Source organism: Dipodomys ordii, unplaced genomic scaffold (assembly GCF_000151885.1).
Source record: "Dipodomys ordii isolate 6190 unplaced genomic scaffold, Dord_2.0 Scaffold63, whole genome shotgun sequence".
NCBI lineage: Eukaryota > Metazoa > Chordata > Mammalia > Rodentia > Heteromyidae > Dipodomys > Dipodomys ordii.
In genome coordinates this window covers 8,005,396-8,019,333 of record NW_012267279.1, presented here as the reverse complement: position 1 = coordinate 8,019,333, position 13,938 = coordinate 8,005,396, and the positions used below count along the sequence as shown (strand labels likewise).

Sequence of the window (13,938 nt, the reverse complement as noted above, 5' to 3'; positions counted from 1 at the left end):
GAGGCTGCAATGCTTGGTAAGAAATGTACGCATTATCCTGCCCATGCAATTGTAACCCCTCTGTACAGTATGTTCACAAATAAAATAAAATAAAATTAAAAAAATTTTCCTTCTTCATCCCATCTTAATCTTAATTAAATCTTTCTAACTGTAATGCTAGATACTTTATACAAATTAATGTTTATCTCTTTCTTATACCTGAGAATTTCTCCAAGTTCCTAAAGGTAACTGGCGATATAAAGCACATAGATTCCATGGACATTAGGTCAAGGCTCATTATAAATTGGTTTGTCCTGGTAATTCTGCACCTTGTTCCTTGTAAATTGTTGAAAATTGTTGCCAACTCTAAAAGGGAAGAAGAAATTAAATCAGAGGCTGCTTGTTTTCAAAGCAGAGCTCCCAGACATTGTCCACCTCTGGTCTCACATCTCATATCTAGTCTTTTCTTTTAAATTATTATTTTTAAGTAGTTGCACGAAGCAGTAGCCATTCACTAAAGTAGTTTATGAATACAATGTATCTTGACCCATGTCATCCCTTTGAGGTAGATGAACCAACAAACAAGACAGAGATGAAAAGCTGTAGAGTGGAGGTCCAATTCAGTTATAAGAAAGGATTTAGCATTCAGGAGGAGATTCTAGGATTATGTGCTTACCCGCCTATATGTTTAGAATGAGTATTTTGCAATATTTTTAAAGGGTGGAATAGAAATCTCCAGTATGCATAGAGCAGATAAGCAAGGAATATTTGTAGAGTGACCAAGTGGTGAATTTTTATTACTAATGAACTGTGTTGATATCAGGAGCTCAGTTCTGATACCAGAGTTTGCTAGGGTGTGTGTATGTCATGATCTTTCTGATGTCATCATTGAGAAAAGAAATTTCCATATCTTAAAACCAATATAAAGGATAGAAGGCATATTGGATTGCTTCAGTTGCTCTAGCACCTTCTTCCCTGCAGACAAAATGAAAATCCTTGTGAGTATTTGTGTTTCTTGATTCTCTTGTGGTGGATTCTCTTGCAGTGAATGCTCATGTCTAGTATATCATGGATTTTAGAGGCCTTTAGCAAATACTATGCATATTTTTAAGCTTTGTGTGCTTAGCAGGAATAGAGCTGAATATTAAGTTGGATATTTGTGTCAGTTTGTTTTTTTGAGATTCTTGCTAAGAGAATATAAAGAAAAAAATTTGGAAGTAGAAAATTTTTATTTGAAAAATAATTTCTTTTAGGCATTTTAGGACAATTGTGTTTCTTATCTCCAACTGAATTACAGTAATTGAAAAAATAGTATTAGTAGTAGTAATAACAGCAGCTGTAGTTTTCCAAATACATTCTAAGTCCTAAGCTAAGAATTTCACATGGATAATATCATTTGTTTATTGCATTCATCTTAAAAGCCAAGTAGCCTTATCTTCATTATATATTAGGAGAGTGAGGCACAGAAGAATGTGATTTTTCCCACCTTGTGATTTAGGATGCAAATTATCTAGGTTAGGCCCTACTTATCAGAGCAATCAAGCAAGCAGAGAGTCATCATAATGTCACAACGTCATCATGTTAAAATTCTTTCTAAGGCTGCCTTACCCTTCCATCTGGTTCTAGCCTCCATGGTTACGAACTGCCTTGCCCATGAAGAGTAGACTATGCTATGATCTAGAATGCAGTCTCTTCCCTCAGTTTCTGCCTTTTGTTGTTATTCACCTGCTAAGAGAGAAAGCAAAAATCTTAGGAGATCTCTTAATTTTCCAAGAGAAGACTCAAACCTAAAGTACAAACTTATAACCACAATGTGTTGTTAATTGTGGTGTTGGGTGGGAAATTATTTGGGTAGCAAACTGTTTCTGGTCATCTATGGAAATGGTTAGTCCATCATCCTGTTCAAACTCTTATTCTTATTGAGTAAATATATGGGAATATCAGCAGTTCCTAGAGCTGGCATAGGGTAGAGAAGACATGTCCCTGCATAAGTAACCATGCTGGATAATTACAAACAGGACTTAATTAGATGCTCCTAACCCCATGCACCAGAACAGAAACTTTAGGAGAAGAACACAAAGGAAGGTAGAAATATCTCATTGACAGTTCTTAAAAATATCTGTCCTTCTCACAACCCCCCTCCATCAGTAGCTAGCAATGATAGAGCAGTTTAGTACAATATTCAGAAGAGAGATTACCAAACCAGTGTCACTCTCACAGCAAAATATCCAAAGTACCTGCATTTCAACTCACAGCCTATAAGCCCAGCACATCTAGACAGCATCACTTAGCAATGGGTTGTAGCAGAACATGGAGGGTTTTCTTGATGTTAGTCTCCAAAGTCAACCATGCTCTCCAGAATCCTACTTTCATAGTTTCTCTTAAAGACTCCTTGTGTCTGTCTCCCTCATAAGTCTTTTAAATGTTTTACTCTCTGTCTTCAGGAATTAAAAACTGAATTTCCAAACAGAACACATAACAGTCACTATAATCTAAAGCTACCATGAATCACACCATTGTATTTCAACTGTAAAATGAATACTTTCTCTCACCTCATCTGTCCCAAGCTTTCCTCTTATCTTTTTTTTGGGGGGAGGGGTGGGGGTCGATCAGAGGGCCTGGGTGCTGTCCCCAAGCTCTTCAGCTCAAGGCAAGTGCTCTACCATTTGAGCCACAGCGCTGCTTCCGGTTTTCTGGTGGTTAATTGGAGATGAGAGTCTCATGGACTTTCCTGGGCTGGCTTTGAACCATGATCCTCAGATCTCAGCCTCCTGAGTAGCTAGGATTATGCAAGCCACCTGTGCCAGGCAAAGCTTTCCTCTTATCTAGTTGGTGAAGATGTGGAAGAGTTAGAAAATGGTGGCAGAGGGAAAACCACATGTCTGACTGATGGCATGAACTCAAAAATGTCTGTTAAGCGAGTGACTGTGTGCATTTTCCATGTGGATCCTCCATAGCCACTCACGAGTGTCCCTAGGCTTCCAGTGCCCCCTACTGTTCCTGCCTTCAGTGACTATCCCCTAGGGAATGGATGTGGCTGGTCTGTTTTTCAGGTGGCATTTCTGGCGGTGCTGACCATCTCTGGGCTACAGTCTCATGGATATGAGGTGAGCTGTTTCCTTTGAGATGTTGGGAGAGGAAAAGGGAGATGAAGGGAGATGAAAATAATCTGAAAGGCTATAAAGAGTCCATAAATGTGTGGAATTCCACAAATCACCAACAATGGAAATGATGGGGTTGTTATTTCTCTCCAACTGTGACACCTTCACCTATGGAACCCATGGCTTTACAGGGTGTTGAATCTGATTTCTCTCTTGATGTCCTGCTTCTTTAGATAGCATCATGGACTGGGTGGAAAAAGCTTTGTACTGAGATCCCAATGGAAAAGTGAGCCTTCAATATAGCTGATAGCAAGTAGAATGTCTTATTTTGCTGGGAAGGCTGCCTTTCAATGTATGTAGTTTATGAAAAATTCATATCTTTGTTGTCAATTCTAGGTTTATAATGTCTTCAGCCCAAGCAACAGTGGGGGCAACATTCAAGAGACAGTGACAATTGACAACCAAGAAAATACTGCCACTGTTGATATCCATGCAGGATCCTGCTCTTCTACCACAATTTTTGACTATAAACACGTAAGCAGCTAAGGGATTATTTTATACTTTTCAAGACAGCTTTATTAAAAAGCAAAGAGGGGCTGGGGGTTTAGCCCAGCGGAAGGGCGCCCGCCTGGTGCACGCAAGGCCCTGGTTAAAAAAAAAAAGCAAAGAAATAATTATTTACCATATATTTAAATTCTAAGATCTTTACAATTAAAAAAAAACACTTTCCTCACTTCTGCTTTTCAAAACTTCTAAGTAACCAAGGGATTGATTAACACAACTATATCTAAGGGGAAAAAAGATAAGAAAAAAATTTATTTGTATGATCTTTTGGGGTAGAAATTGGAAAGGTGATGAGATTGTCCCATTACAGACCCTGAAAGTAAGTAGTAAAATGACCAAAGCAATGGCCATCATATAGATTCTGAAAAAATGTGTTGGCTGAATGAATGAATAAATAAATATGAGTTTCTAATATGAAACTGTGCAGAAAAAGATTGCAAAATAGCAGAAATCCAAAGAACATATATATCATATATCCACACACATTAATTCTGTATACATGATAGTTTTGTACTTCTTTCTAAGAAGGCATTTCTAAAATTTAGTAACCAAAAGGTTTCTTTTATTGGTCATGGGGCTTGAAGTTAGGGCCTGGGTGCTTTCCCTGAGCTCTTTTTGCTCAAGGCTAGTGCTCTACCATGTTGAGCTACAGCACTACTTCCAAGTATTAACCAAAAGTTTAAGAAACCTGTCCTTCATTCACTTCTTATTTGTGGCAGGGCGCCAGTACCATTATGGATACTAGTATGCTGTTGCTTATCTTACTCAATGCTTAAACTTGATTATCTTCTCCCTCTTCCTTTTTTTCCCTAGTAAAATCTTCACAGGCTATCTCCCACTAGTGTTGGAAGTTCCTTAGCACATTTTAAAAAAGTGAATTTCTGAAAGATACAGTTTAAAAGGAAATGGTAGTAAAATTATTTTAAGCATTTGGCCTAGAAATTCCAAGAAGTAGCATAAAAAATCAAATGGTAATGATTTGGATTAAGTCGCTTTTAACCTTCTTTTCAGACTTTTTTTTCAGAACTGGAAATTTATGAAAATTGAAAAATAGGAGCTAGAAAGATTTCTGTTAGGTACAACCTTAAAGGGCATATAATTATTTGAAACTCTGCATAGAATATTTTTATTCAAAATGAAACTTTAGTGGACAGAGTTAAACCCTCACCCTCCCTCCATTCCTCTTCTAATCCCAGCTTTCTCCAGCACATCCCTCTCCAGCCTGCTTGCGTTTGCAGTGGGGAATGGATAGAGTAAAAGATGGGGAGAAGATAGTAAAGAAAGGAGAACAGATGAAGCATGCATGTTTGGGTTGAGGGTACAATAGGTATAGAGTTCTAGAGAGTTCTAGAGAATTCCAGAGTTAGTACCAGCCAACAGAATTTTCTGCCAGGTGCAATTGTTCTATATCTGTGCTTTCTAATAGGGGAGTGCTGAGCCACTTGCAGTTACTGAGCACTGGGAATGTCTGATGAGATATTCTTATAGTTTTATTTTATTTATCTTACATTATTATAATATTTTTATGGAATTGAATTGAAGTTTAAATAACCATACAATGACTAGTTCATAAGATATACAGCACAGTTCTAAGGAAGGTTTCATTTCCCAAGGCTGCCACATTGGCTCCGGTGGAAGAGGGCCTGTTGATCAAGCATGAGTTTCTGAATTCAAGCTCTAGTACTTCCAAGCAAATATTCATTTCTCAATTTCAGATGAGGCTGAATAAAGTCACTTGAAAGAGACAGCTGCCATACCTTTCAAACTCTCAACTTCAGATCTTGATTCTGTAGCATTAAGTGTAGGTATAAATTGGCACAATCTCAAATGAGGCTGAAAGGTTAAGTCAACATATGAGAATACCATATCAAAGATGAGTGGACAGAGCTGATTGGAGATTGAAAAACAATGACACTCATTTGCTGCACAAGGTTCAGGTATCATTACTTTCAGAACCCAGGAACTGCAGAGGGCTAGTAACTGTGCTTTTGCTTCCTCAGGGCTACATCGCCTCCAGGGTGCTCTCCCGAAGAGCCTGCTACATCCTAAAGATGGACCATAAAGCCATCCCTGCTCTGGACAAACTCCAACGGTACATCTATGAGAAGCAGGTAATTTGGAGTCAGAGCTAAGCAATATGGGTGACTGTGGAGAAATGAAGGAGAAAGAACCTGTTATGATTTGCCATGGATCATGTACTCACATCATTAAAGGATTCATCTGTTTGTTTTTTTTTCTGTCTACCCATCTATCTATGAAAGAGGAGGATGATATCCCAGCTGGATTTTCATCCTTACACCCTTAAATCTTTGAGCTTGCCATACATTCTAGAAATGGGAGTAAATGTATAATATTCAATGATATGATGATGGAAAGAGAAATCATACAGTTGTGTGAACAATTGAACATGAACACTGCACAGGGGCTAGACATCTGGGGTTTAGCCTCCTCCCAACTTTGCATCTGTGTCTCCTTTAGAGGTGGACTTTGGGCTTCATTGCCAATAGCAGTAAAATAACACTGGCACATAACAGAATTCATCCACAGACAGAGAGGTCAGAAAGAGGGTGACTTGGCTGTCTTCTATCTAGTAATTTGAGGAGAAAAACCTTCACAACTTAAAACAAGATCTGTTAGAGTTACCAATTTATCTCATGCTGTGTTTTGTTATGCTGGAATAGATGATGAAAACCATTACCTCCAGCGAGTACACTTGGGTCAAGTACAACCCACTGCAATCTCTGATCGCCAAGGTGGACTGGTTCTTGTTTGGGTCGCCCATTAAGCAACTCTGTGAACACATCCCCTTGTATGAGGGGAAATTGGTTGAAAAATCACGTGAGTACTAATAAATCATTCCTCTTACAGATGTTTTCTGAAAGCTCCTATGTAACCAGAACTTTGCCAGGTGCTATGTGAAACACACAAAAAGTCAAAATATGACTCAGTGTAGATGACTGGAGGAGTTAAGTACCTATTAAGTATGGTGATTGTGTTCATTGTTAGGAATACCAAAATGACTAAAAGTCTGCCTCCTTGGGACACATAGTCTAATGGAAAAGTTGATGGAATAGCAAAATATTCTTTGTATCAAGGAAGAGGAAAAAAATTTTTTTCTGAGCCCTTAGAATAGCATCTGTTGAAGATACACTAAGAAAGGCTCTTAGAATCTAGGACCAGAATAGTGCAGGCAAGAATAAGCAAAATATACTGCAAGAGAAGAAAAGTCTTGATTCTTCCAGGTAACATAGTGGACTGGAGTCATTACTGAATATTACGAAGTGTTTAAATGTAGAAGAGTAGCCAGGTTCAACAGACGATGATGGAACCCTCCAGCATAGTTAAACGTAGATGAAGAGAAAAAGATTAGTATTCATTGTATTTCTGCTACCCACAAATTAAAGTAAGTGATCATGATCACTTATAAAGGCACAAAGCTATGCCACCTAAACGGAATATCATACCATCAACCAGGATTTAGCCAATACTTCCAGGAATTTGTCAATCTTGTTTAATATATTATGATTCATGGCAATGCAGATATAACTAAAATCTTTGGTAATGTCAATATATTTTAAAAAGCATTGGTTTGTTGTCCCCTAATATATTTTTAAGCCTTTCTTGAAAACCTTTTCTCCTTTCCAGATAACACCGGTGCTGGAGTTTGTGCAAAGGCTGGGCTGCTGGGCATCTTTGGAATTTCCATCTGTGCAGGTGCTCATGTTTAGGTGATTAGCTTACCATTTCCATCAGTTCAGAGAGATATGCCTCTGGTTTCTATTCAGATGCCAAATTAAATTTTTTCTCAGTATCCCACCTAATTATGAGACTCAATAATAAAGCATACAGACTATATTTACAGAGATATGTGAGTGGTTTTGTTCTTTTTTAAAGCAACAAGGGGAAGCCAAGGAATGTTTATGTTGATGTATAGAACACAATCACCAGCATTTCAAATAAGGTGCATAATGTATGAAAATTCTGTTAATGTAGCTGAGTCACCCGCAGATGAACTATCTGGGCCTGGGTCTCCATCTCTGGCTGCATTTTCCTACCAAATCTGCTTCCCATTTCTCTGTCCCAATGCACTGGGCAGCCTGGGTGCAGCAGGGGTTCAGGTGAGGACTTTGACTGGCAAGAAGGAAGGAAATGCATATCCTTAAAGCAAACAAACAACCTGACTGCCCAAATGAAAGCAATTCTCCCCTGTAACAAAGCCTTCAGCTTTTAAGGCCATTCACAGCTTTTTACACAATGACATTTAACTCTCCAAAGAAGTAGACTCCACCTAACTAAACACTACTAAGACCTGTGTTGACCTTGAGCAAACAGGGAAGGAGGGAGGAATATATCTAACATCTAGGAATGATGCCTAGCTGAAAATTTTAATATGAATGGCAACCTAACTGAGGATTTAAGTAAACAGACAACAGAAAAGCAACTTCCAAGTTCAAAAAATAACTGTGCCATGTGGGGAATTTTCCAGATTAAATCATGGGGTCTCAATAGAGTCTGGCTAGCTGCCTTCAAGTTCAGAACAAAGGCATATTTTATTTTATTAATTTATTTTGTAGTTGGTTGTGTGTGGCTCGAACTCAGGGCATTTGTGCTTTCCCTGAGTCTCTTTATGCTCCAGCTTAGTACTTTAACACTTGGGCTGCAGTACCACTTCCAATTTTTGAGCCAGCCAGGGCTGGCTTCAAACTGGGATCCTCAGATCTCAGCCTTCTGAATAGCTAGGATTATAGGCATCAGCCACCGGTGCCTAGCCAGTCATATTTTAACAAGAAGTCCTGTATGCCATCAACTACTTTGATTCTAAATACTATTCATCAATATCTTTTTGTGTGTTTGTTTGGTTTGGCAGTACTGGGGTTTGAACTCATGGTTTCATACTTGTTAGACAGGTGCTGAGTCATACCTCCAAACCTTTTTTACACTGGTTATTTTTGAGATAGGGTCTCACTTTTTTCCCTCAGCCATATACCTGAAAGACCTTATTCCTATTTAAGGTTTTCCACTGTTGCTAAGATGGCAGGCTCATGCTACTGTGTCCAGTTACTCGTTGAGAAAAGATGTTGCATATGTTCAGGCTGGAATTGTGTTCCTCTCAATATAATAGCTAGTATGACAGTGTGACCTATCAATATCCAGCTTCTGTTCTAATACTTCTTGATAGGCATCCATGAGAATAGTTTTAAGTGTTTATTGTGTCCCCAGCATCAGGACAGATATACTGAGGAAAGAAGTTGAAAGCAAAGCTAGTACAAAGCTAAAAGTTATTTTCGGTTGAGTGTGATCTTGCATACCTTCTAATTCTAGCTACTTGGGAGGTACATAGGAGATAAGAGGATCATGGTTCCAGGCCACCCAGGAAAAAAGTTACAGTGATCTTATCTCAGAAAACGAAGTGGGCATGGAAGTTCACATCTTTCATACTGGCTATTGGTATGGGGTGGCAGCGGTGGGAGGATCATTGTCTAAGTCAGCTTGGGAAAAGAATAAAGGAAAAGGCACTGGAGGTATGATTTAAATGGTAGAATGCTTGCCAAGCTATCATGAGGCCTTCAGTTCATTCTCTAGTTCCTTCCCCCCCCCAAAAAAAAGTAGTGTGGAAGTGAGGCATTTATAGAAGACATTTTATAACAACAGTGAATAATATATAATAAAGTGACAAGCAAATGGTAGTATATTGTAACTGGGACCTTGTTGTTTGCAAGTGTTGGAATCCAAATTAAACTTACTGAGGCTGACAAGGGTTTACTGTCTCATGTAACTAGTTACAAATCAAAAGGGATGTTCTGCTTCGTGTAGCTGGAACCAGATGCTTGATGGTGACTAGACTCTATTTTCCCATATCTCAGCTCTCTTGTCTACCTGTCAGCCTCAGCATCTTACAGAAGTTCTTCTCTAAGAGGCAAGTGCCAACACACTGTCAACCCCAAGGTCTTGCCCCCCAGCTTCATCACAAGAAAGAAAGATTCCTCTCAGCTCCTATTTCAAGTTAAGTTTAACCTAACAAGTCCCTAGGAATGACCCTATGGCTCACATGAGTCATCTTCTGACTGCTTTGTCAAGGGTAGAAGAGTTGAGGTGGGGAAACAGTAAGGGCTGTTAAAGCTAGTGGTGTATCAAAGCAGCTTGGGATTGGCACAAGAAGAGACCTCAGAACCAATGGAATAGAATTGAAAACCCAGAAATGAACCTAAAAACCTATAGCCATCTAATCTTCAATAAGGGAGCTAAAATAATTGAATGGAAGAAAGACAGCCTCTTCAGTAAACGGTGCTGGCAAAATTGGTTAATCACTTGTAGAAAACTAAAGCTAGATCCTTATCTATAACCCTGCACCAGAATCAACTCCAAATGGATCAAAGACCTCGGAGTCAAAGCTGACACTCTGAAAACATTACAGGACAGAATAGGAGAAACCCTAGGTCTCCTTGGCACAGGCCAAAATTTTCTTTTCTTTTTTTTTCTTTTGTAGTTGCTTTTTTCCCCCGAAATTTTCTTAATAAAGACCCAGAAACATAACAAATCAAAAAAAAGTTGGACAAATGGGATTGCATGAAGCTGCAGAACTTCTGCATGGCAAAGGACATAGCTAGCAAGATCAACAGAAAGCCCATGGACTGGTAGCTCTTCACTAGACATACAACAGACAAGGATCTCATATCTAAAATATACCTGGAACTCAAAAAATTAAAGCCCCCAACAACAAATCCTCAAAGAAACAACTGCCCAATAAATAAGTGGGCTAACGACTTAAAGAGAAACTTCTCTGAAGAGGAAATAAGAATGGCCAACAGACACATGAAGAAATGCTCAACCTCTCTAGCATAAAAGAAATGCAAATCAAAACAACATTGAGATATCACCTTATCCCAGTTAGAATGGCTATAATCAAGAACTCTAATAATAACAGATACTGGAGGGGATGTGGACAGAAGGGAACCCTACTGCATTGTTGGTGGGAATGTAAACTTGTTCAACCACTTTGGAAAGTAGTATGGAGGTTCCTCAAAAGACTCCACATAGAGTTCCCCTATGACCCAGCAATCCCACTTTTGGGTATTTACCCAAATGATCACAAACAAGGCCATACTAAAACTACCAGCCCAACTACTGCAGCATTGTTTACCATAGCTAAGCTATGGAACCAACCCAGATGCCCCTCAATAGATGAATGGATCAAGAAAATGTGGTTATATACACAATAGAATTCTATGCCTCCATCAGAAAGAATGACATTGCCCCACTTGTTAGGAAATGGAAAGACTTGGAAAAAATTATATTAAGTAAAGCAAGCAGGCCCAAAGAAACATAGGTCCCATGGTTTCCCTTATTTGCAATAACTAGTATATGTCTGAGACAAGCAGAAATGGTCAGATAAGATGATGTTAAGCAAAATGAACCCCAAGATAAGGACACAAGTGGTTTTTTTCTTACTTGCTATTGCTTCTAACGTATTTATAAGGTATCATGTGATTTTTTGATGCTTTATTTGTCCCTCCCCTGGGGTATAACCTCTGTTTTCACTGTATTTGATGTTAGTATAATTTGGGGAGAGGAAGGGAAAAAACAAATTGTTTAAATGGGGATACAGGTAGACCCATTGCAACAATGAGATGTACAAGACGCTATGTCGAAAAACAAACTTTACAATTTAGGTGGGGTAGGGAGGAGTGTAGTTGTGGAGATGGGAGGAAGGGATGGTAGGGGAAAAACAAAGGAGGAGACAACAATGCTTGGTAAGAAATGTACTCATTGCCTTGCTCATGTAACTCTAACCCCTCCTCTATATAGTATTCTCACAATGAAAAACTTATTTAAAAAAAGACTAGTGATGTGCTTTGATATTTACTACTTGGAGATGTATTATCCTTATTGATTTTTATACTTTTTTTAATAATATTTGTTCCATTTTGGAAACAGAACTCTGAACTACCTTTTTTTTCTCAGTCAACCTATCCATGCTGTTGTTTAGGCTGAATACCATAGGAATGTTAAGCGAAATATATCAGACAGGTGCCTAAAAAGACCATGTCCAAATGGAAGACACACGAGGCCAGGCTTCCACCTCCCTTACATTTTCTTGTCATTAGACATTTCTTTTTTTTTTCTTTTAACATTTTTTTAAATTGTGAAAATACCGTACAAATCTTTCTTAAGGGTGAGGAAAGTAAATATCAATTATGTCATCCCACTGGATGCTCAGGTCCTGTCCTGGATTGTCAGCAACCCATTTGAGCTGCTAGAATATCTCTGGTCATGTTACTAAGCTGGCTGGAGAGATCAGCCCTGTTTTGGAGGAGTCTGCCTATAAACCATTCCTTATAGATATGTGCCTGTACAAGGCCAGAGCTAACTCAGTGAGCATACATGTCCTAGGACCCCACTTTGCACTGGTTGCCTCCATTTTTCTCAGTTCTACGGCCTTTGCCATTCATTCTTAGCAGCTCCCATTCCTGCACTTTCATTCAGAAATTCAGACCTAGAAGGACTGAGTGTTACTTGATACTTACTGATTGGCTCTGCTTGGCCTACTGCTCTGCTACTTCTTCTACCTGGTAGATGCTATCCTCAGATTCCCCTCACCTCTCAGAAGATATGTGAGGCTGCAGCAATGTTAATATTAAGGGCTCACTACACAGGCAGAAACAAATTGAGTTATTTGGGGTATTGAGGTCTATATCTATTTAAGATGGCAAACCTTAGCATGAGGTTAAACAGTAGTAAAAGAGTCCCTGGCTTCAGAGTGGGCCCTTTCCACTTGTTCTGAAGCATGTAGAAGGAAAGGACCCTTGGGAAGGGACTCAAGAGAACTTACCAGTCACTGCCTTTAATGTGCAGTCCATCCCTCAGCCTTCCTCTGCCACCCATAGAGCATGGCCTTGGCATGCAACACCTTGACAGCAGCTAACCATCTTGTCCTTTTGTTATCTTTATTAGCTTCTGTTTTCCTGTTGGCCCAAATTTATCACTACAGTGAGAGAGTCTAGTCCCCATACTCAGAAGTTGATTCCACCTCAAGAATCCCATGTTTGATCTTTGCTGAGAGATCTTCACATGCTCCCAACTGCCTCCTCCATTCCCTTGGAGCTCAGGAGTATGGCTAAGGTATTGCACCCTAGGTGCAATTCCTGAGTGGCACCCAAGAACTTTCTCAGGTGATCTGTATCTTCATTTGAGTGATGGTTCCATGGGGATATATGTTTAGATAAAATTCACTGAGTTGTGTTCTTAACTTCTCCATTCCATGTTATACCTCAGTAAAAAATTTGATACATTTGTAACGTTTCAAAGACAATGAATAGGGGCTGGGAAGGTGGCTCAGTGGTAGAGCGCTTGCCTTGCATGCCTGAGGCCCTGGGTTCGATTCCTCAGCACCACATAAGCAAAAAGAAAAAAGCCGGAAGTGGCGCTGTGGCTCAAGTGGTAGAGTGCTAGCCTTGAGCTGAAGAGCTGAGGGACAGTGCCCAGGCCCAGAGTTCAGGCTCCACAACTGCCCTCCCCACAAAAAGACAATGAATAGAAAGAAGGCCTGTCCCATTTATAGCCATCTCAAGAAATACAGACACACAACTAGTGATTACTCTAGCCCATGAAGTCTTGTATCGAAAACCAGGTTGGGGGACTCTCCTTGTGGATGGCAGGGTGACTGCTTGTATGACAAGCCCCACCTACACTGACAGAGGACAAAGCAGGATATCCAAGACTAACTGCTGGGACACAGGCTAAATGTGGGGGATGGTGGTCTCCAGTCCAAGTATGAGACAGAACACAAACAAAGAATACATTCAAGGCAGGTTCAACAGCTTTGCACCTGATACCTTGGAGAAGCAATAGGATGCAGTATGCAGAAAATGGACCCTGGGAAGTTCTACATGGGGCAGATGAGCTAGCTCAGGGCCAGCTAGCTCTTCCCCGAGGCTTGTAAGCAGTAGGAGTTTTAGAGAGGTGAGGGGTGACACTAGACTGGATATGAAATACTTCTGACAAATTCATGTGATGAATACTTGCTCCCTGGCCGGTGGTGCTGATTTCAGGGGGATGTGAAAACTCTAAGAGGTAGTCTCTAGTTGGAGGAACTGTGTCACTGGAGACAGGTATCTTTTCCAGTCTGTCTGCTTCCTGCTCACCATCAGGTGAGGAACCTCCTCTGCCTCATGCTTCCACAGCCAGAATGCTCTTCTTAAGCACACAGAGCCAAGTAACCATAGACCGAACCCTCTGAACCCAGAACCCAAAATAAATCCTTCTGCCCTTTATGTTGTTCTTTCAGGTATTTTGA

General features: G+C 39.8%; 1 protein-coding gene across 1 annotated transcript; it reads left to right on the top strand.

The window, feature by feature from the left end:
- The first annotated feature begins 965 nt into the window (after positions 1 to 965).
- Positions 966 to 7,372, top strand: Gkn2 (gastrokine 2). The gene is made up of 6 exons (XM_013022497.1): positions 966 to 977; positions 3,033 to 3,086; positions 3,477 to 3,614; positions 5,645 to 5,755; positions 6,326 to 6,482; positions 7,290 to 7,372. Exons 1-6 carry the CDS (start codon positions 966 to 968, stop codon positions 7,370 to 7,372), a joined length of 555 nt encoding a protein of 184 aa, XP_012877951.1.
- Positions 7,373 to 13,938: the final 6,566 nt, after the last annotated feature.